This window comes from Asterias rubens, chromosome 8, assembly GCF_902459465.1.
Source record: "Asterias rubens chromosome 8, eAstRub1.3, whole genome shotgun sequence".
In the NCBI taxonomy this organism is placed as follows: domain Eukaryota; kingdom Metazoa; phylum Echinodermata; class Asteroidea; order Forcipulatida; family Asteriidae; genus Asterias; species Asterias rubens.
This window is the reverse complement of record NC_047069.1, coordinates 8,660,045-8,667,066: the sequence shown is the minus strand read 5'-3', so window position 1 is coordinate 8,667,066 and position 7,022 is coordinate 8,660,045. Positions and strand designations below refer to the sequence as shown.

The window sequence follows — 7,022 nt, the reverse complement described above, 5'->3', positions numbered from 1 at the left end:
GGGCGGCAGAGGCGTTAAAGCGAGGAGCAGCGCCGACCACCAGTCGATAATTCCCCCGTGACTTGCCGTCGCTAGCCCGCTGTCGCTTGCTTAGGACGGCGGGCCGGTATCGAATACATTTGTCACTTTGGGAGGCTTTGTCACCGTGCATAATGTCTCCGCACTGCGCCTGCGCGGAACTCGCAGCCAATCAGAACGTGAGAAAGGAAACAGGTGCATGCATAATGGCGTGCGCAGCGCCCCTCTACGATACTATAAACCAATGAATACATTGGGTGCGAGTGCAGGTGTATAGAGGACCCACACGAATCAATTGTTACAGTGAGTGAAAGAGCGCTCCCGAGTAAACATTGCCCAAGACGTAAAAAGAGATCCAAACGCGGTTCGTATACGAAAGTCCAGAACCTCCTCGGTATTCATACGAAAATAGCTCGTCAAACATTAAAGTGGCGTCAATACAGAGTTACGGGGGAAGTTGGCGCACCCAAGGAGTCGTCATGAATGTGAAGGACCATGTGAGTATGCATCCGCCTATACCGGCAGCACCTAAGTATTCACCGCTTCACCATCGTCATCACGACCGGGGTGCTGAGATGATGAGACGGCACTGCATGAGCAACGCTCCGGTAAGCACATTATCCACTCATTCCAACATTATAGCCAAACAGAAGCTACCTTTATGTAACAAGTTTGGAAATTGCCTATTAGAAGTATTTTATTCTGACCCAATAGGTTGAGCCCATAAGGCTTCAGGTAACAAAATAGTTGCTTACTTTCTTGGTACAAACACAAAAACACACTTCAGGAAAAACAATGGTCGATTTATACTTTTATGTATCGCAAAAAATAAGTAATGACTTTGAAACAAAACTATGGTTGATCAACACCTATAAAAATAAAGTTAGAAACATCTTCATTAAATGAGTATCAGAAATGCTAACGGAACAAATAGTTTCATCACTTGAGGCATGATGCATTTGTTGATCTCGGAAGACAAATTTGCATAAAATGGAAATGTAACAAATTTGACAAAGTTCCAAAATCTTAATTTCTAATTAGATAATCGAATAATGGCAGTTTGACAAGACTGGACTGTTTTTATGACACACGCTACCAGCTGATGCGCCCGGCCGGGCAGGCAGGCAGGCAAGCCAGCAGCCGGCCACACGACACCCTTATCTGGCACTCCCCGCACTGAATAATGTATACATCAGACAATCGTAGAATCAACTTTCAGGGTATAAGCGACGCTGTGTGTTTGTACAGGAAGACCCCCTCGCTTGTCAAATCTTTCGCTAAACGACGGCAATTACGCGTGTGTCCTCTTATATTATGCATGGCGTTTGTTCATATTTTATGAATTTGTGTTAGCACAGGTTGTGCTTGAGTTTCAATGAGTCAAGGTACTTTGATGGGCCACAGCGAAACCCCACTCTTGTAACCAACAACATCACCATCTATAAGAACCATAACTTTTTGCAAGGTAGACTGAAACAATACTGTGTTAATATTACATCAATGCACGATCGGGTCCAATTGTACTATGTTATCATGATGTTTGCTGTCAGTTCGAATAATCCATCGTTTCATTATTTTTGTTATGGATAATAATTTGTTGTGTAAAATCAACCTTGGATTAATGATCTTAAATTGAACACGAAAAGTTGTTAAATATGTACTTATTATGCTCTTTCGTTCTCTCTAAAAATCATAATAATAATAGTAATCGTAAATAAAATCAAAATAGTACAAGACAAAAACAAGGCTCGGTATACTCAAGCAAAACTATTATTTTAAACAACCTGTCCTAATATTATTTTTCAATAGTTAGCCACATTAATTACAGAGAATTATGAAGGGAAAAACTAATCATACAACATTATGCTAATTTTTATGAAACAAGTATCAACGCGACAGTTCGCCGAGTTTTATGTAAACTGGATATTGGACCAAAAAAGTAATTATATCATCATTGCAATGGTGTTATATAAACCTTGCTATGTACACATTCAATTTAGGATCGAATTACAATGTGTTGATCGTTGGTACAGCAAACAACCAGCTCCGTTCGGGATGTAATTAGCCAATAATTCATTTTTCCCCTCCTGCCTATGTCATGATTTTGTACATGGATAATTTCGCTTGAGTTATATATTATTTTACGTGCAGTTATTGAAGGATTTGATTCTGATGAAATGCTTATAGTATTGTGAGAAGTACTGGGAGTCTTATGCATACACTTATTGTGTGGGCTGTTCTGCTAAAATGAATTTTAAAAAATTCAATTATTATTAAAAAATTATTTGTATTAATACAACTGATTTGTGTATTTAAAGAACATTCAACTCATATTTTCTGACCAATACACAGCGCTCAAGACTTCATGTGTGAATTTGTTGTCAACAAAATGTTTAACAGTTCTAATAATAAGATATTGACATTGTCATGTTCTTTTGGCCAATAATCTTACAGCGTTCTAACCTCAATTCCATATTTGATATTTCCAATGACGATCTGGTATTTATTGGATATTTCTCTTTGTTTTCGTTTTACAGAGTAATCTCTTCGGCGGTATTGACGAAGGGCTACTGGCCAGGGCTGAGGCGCTAGCTGCAGTAGATGTCATGTCATCAATGGTCAAGAACAACCAGACACACATGAACATCAAGAATGACCACGTATCAAGCTACTCTCCACATCATATGAACGGGGGAATGCACCCAGCCTCTCACCACTATGGCAGCAGCACATCATGTGGCTCTAGGAGCATCCATGGCCACATGGACCACGGGGAATTCCTGGACCAAATATCGGCCACTGCTTCGCTACCAGGGGCCAACAACACTAGTCTATCCGGAGCTGACATGCAAGGGATGGTCGTCACTTCGCCCCATCAGAGCTTTGCTACAATGTCCGGGCAGCCTGGTCACTTTAACGCGGCTCATTCGATGATGTCGCACAATATGACTATGCACGATTTAGACACTGATCCCAGAGAGTTGGAGGCATTTGCTGAAAGGTTCAAACAGCGTAGGATCAAGTTAGGGGTGACCCAATGTGACGTCGGCAAGGCACTGGCTAATCTGAAACTGCCCGGGGTTGGGTCTCTGAGTCAAAGCACAATATGCAGGTTCGAATCCCTCACGCTCAGTCACAACAACATGATCGCGCTGAAACCCATCCTTGCCGCGTGGCTGGACGAGGCCGAAGCTGCGGCAAGGGACAAGAGGAACTCGCCAGGAATCTTGAACAACATCGAGAAGAAACGAAAGCGAACCAGCATCGCAGCTCCAGAAAAGCGTTCATTAGAAGCCTACTTCGCAGTTCAACCTCGACCATCGAGTGAGAAAATCGCAGCCATTGCGGACAAATTGGACTTAAAGAAAAACGTTGTACGGGTCTGGTTCTGTAATCAAAGACAGAAACAGAAACGTATGAAATTCTCGGCACAGCCGAGATAAAACTGTTATTGTACATTAACCTACTTTATACACTTTAATTGAAAAGGCCTACGGAGACATCAAATGAACTTTCACCTTTTGCAGAAACTGATCGATCAGTCAATAAAACGCGGGCTGTGCTCACACGGTGCATGACCGGCACATTGCCGGCACAAAGGTAGCCTTTAGAACAATGGCAAGAGGTGAACAAAACAATTCTTTGAAACTGAAAATTAGTGTGGCATTGGAACACCACGTATCACCTTTAGGACAGGACATCGTCACTAAGACCTTATATAATATTCTAAAAGACAATATGGTTTGGCAATTTCGGCATGAACGAACACCGCAATATTACACAGCAACTTAAGAAGGTGATAACTCCTTCACTTATAACACCATCTTAACCCAACTTCAGATCTGAGATCATAACTCATTGAACTCATTTGATGTTCAATACTCATAAAGCAAATTACTGTTATCGTTGCCGGGTGTTTGTTGAGGTACCACTAAGTTGAATTGTCTAACTCCATTTATTAAGATCTTGTATTCATTTTCATGAGCAATCTTATAGATATTGTGTAAGATTTGTGTGCAGCTTGCTAGCAGAGCGCTGTTTTTCATCAGCGCTGATGCACCATTCAGTATGAAAGAGATCCGGATCTCGCCTGCCCAGTCCTTGATCGCAACACATCATCATCGCGCCATTCATTCAACAAACCCCCTCGACTTGTGCCTAAGCTGTTGCTTGTTGGCCGATCGATTCTACCAAACACCAACCGAGCCTCTTAGGGCAGACCATCGGCGGATGTGGGAGACACAGCAACATTATCGATCCCGAGGCAAAATGCAAAGTCGTGCCAAGCATGTGGAAATGGAATTTTATGGTGACAAAAAAACCCTTCATTTTGCTAGAGCGTGGTTGACAAAAAAAGCAGCATAGATGTACACAAATTACAGATGTTCTTTTAGAGTCATGCGATCTTTTTTTAATCATCCCCCAAAATGATGTGTTGTCGATCAAAATGCCCGTTACTAAGTGCAGCAATTTGTACAACAAATATGTACTTTTCGCATAATGAGCAAACAGCGTACATAGAATATTTAGTGTAAGAACTACTTCTCAGAAGATATATTTATTTTGAATGTCGGACTTGGAGAGACAATGTGTTATTATCAAGGAGAGACAATCAGTTATTTTTAAGCAGTGTACAACTTTAAACCGCAACAAATTTAATTAATTTTGTTGATTAACTTTAATTTGTCTTCTCAAAGCTGGTCAATACAGATGCTGTTACATCGCATTATTACACTCTTCAATGGAGCTTTCATTTACAAGAAAATGCTTAATGGGAATTTTATGGGCAGTCACACATACGATGATGATTTCCTCTTTAACTGGTAATCAGCATTCCTGGATACTTACTCATTATGCACAATTACAGAGGGAAGTGTTCGGGCCGCTATCTCGCTACAATTTGTTAATTTAATTGAAAGCGGCATAAATACAACTTCTTGAACCACCTGAGACAAAATTGCTTCACAAAAACAGAGTGGAATAAAATGACTAACGTTACAACATCCTCTGCAAATTTATGACTGTCGATGCCCTATACTGTTTGTTTTTTCTCCGCTCAATAGTACTCATTGTGTTTTTGCAATAGGCCAGTTGGTGTAGAGCTGTAAACTGATAATTGTTAAGATTCTGTCTGGATGAAATTTCCTGCGATTATTATTTTTTTACCGGGCAATGCTAAACACTGACCGGCCGTATCATTTCTAATTTACCACTGACTTGACTCGATCCATCTACGCAGCCAAGCGATGGAAATTAGCCGTCGAAGCAGAGTGTGATTGACTCGGCCGGCCATGCGTTACGCCCGATCCCTCATGGAATTCCATCCCCTTAATTCCGATCCCCATCTTGTTACTCGTACACGCTAGTTTCTTTCTCTTCTTTCTCTACCTATTCCTCATTTGGAACGCTTGGATCGCCACGAAAAAAAACCCATTTCCTCCGTCATCCAAGTGTGTTATCCCTCATAGTGGCCGACTGAAGATAAATCAAACACCTTTACCAGCGATAATTTCAATTGGATCGCTCCGTTTTTCTCTTGATGTATAACCACACAAAACAAAGAACAGACGACCATAGTGAGTAAACGTGAAGGCATACACCACACATGCCGGTTAACCGCACTTGAAAACGCCACTGAAACAATAAACAAATAATTAAATGGATCAGCAATTATCAAGATCGTACAATAATAGTGGTTTAAAAACCCACCAGGCAGGGTCATATTTTGCTTTGATCATTATTTGGTGTTCCCTTTTCCATGATTTCATTTTGCAAAGTTTGAGTGGGTTGAGCTTGCAGTTATTAACCCAAGCACGTTGTTCGCCATTATGTACCACGGGGCTTTCCCTTACTCTCTCTTGGTATCAAATATTCACGAAGCTCGCGCGTCTTCAGTCCTGCCAAGTTTGTATTAATTATTTCTAAGTTGTGTCACTTTCTTTTAACAAGCCGGCATGCTAGGCCTGAAATAGATCATACAGTAGCAAGTGCGTACACAGGTTGATACGAGGAAGACAATCTTCTATAAAAAAACATAACTTATTGATTTTGTTAAATGTTTATTTGATGTTGTATAATACTATGTTTCTCTCACACATCTAAAAACCGATAAAGCTTACAAAATGCTAACCGGTTAATTTTTCTTGTAAAATATGAAACACGTCACTCCTCCATTGTATGTATAGTAAAAGTATTTGCAATGCGGCGTATCGACTATCTTTTTATTTATTAACATAACAAGTAAAACAATAATCGATTTGATCAATTGCGTCGTTTGTTTGTTTGAATAAAAAGCTGTTCGCAACAGAAATGGTATACCTTCTCATACGGAAATTTTTCTAATGGGCAAAACACTCGATGTCTGGAAAAAAACAAGGCCAAACATGCCGCATTTGTTCAAGTTTTTACAGAGAAAGAACGTTAACAGCATTTATTCTCTCAAGTATCTAATAAACCCACAGACTTACAAAGAATCCCAACAATGAACTAATGAAATGTATTTAAAATCTTTTTAATTATTGAAGGCAAAAAATATCTATAAACTGCCAAATTTTACCCGTTAGACTTGTGTAAATAATTTGTAAGAAAATATTTATTGATTTAGCTCCCTATTCATTCGTCACGCCTTTCTTGTTTTACTTGAAGATTTTTGTTTTAAAGTACTGTTTTGTAAATAGTTATATCATAATCGTACACAGCATCTGATGGCTTTATTTTGATCTAATTTACATGAAATAAAGTGGAATAGCTCCTTTATTAAATTATCTGTGTCCAATCATGTGTTATTAAAATGTGTTTTTAAGAAATAAATTGTTGAAATATGTGTATGACATATCACAATGCTTTTCAACGCGAATATTTCCCACACAATCCATTGTAACCTTTGTTAGACATTGAATAGACGTGTTCAACGAGCCAGCTTGATTTAAAACAACATTTCATCATATTTTGTCCTTTCGGTTAAATTTTCTGAGAAACAAACTGCCGCCCGTCTCATGAGATTG

At 39.5% G+C, this 7,022-nt stretch overlaps 1 protein-coding gene across 1 annotated transcript; it reads left to right on the top strand.

The window, feature by feature from the left end:
• The first annotated feature begins 332 nt into the window (after nucleotides 1-332).
• On the top strand, nucleotides 333-6,819 carry LOC117293834 (POU domain, class 4, transcription factor 2-like). The gene is made up of 2 exons (XM_033776290.1): nucleotides 333-626; nucleotides 2,556-6,819. The coding sequence occupies exons 1-2, from the start codon at nucleotides 498-500 to the stop codon at nucleotides 3,459-3,461; spliced, it is 1,035 nt and encodes a 344-aa protein (XP_033632181.1). The 5' UTR covers nucleotides 333-497; the 3' UTR covers nucleotides 3,462-6,819.
• Nucleotides 6,820-7,022: the final 203 nt, after the last annotated feature.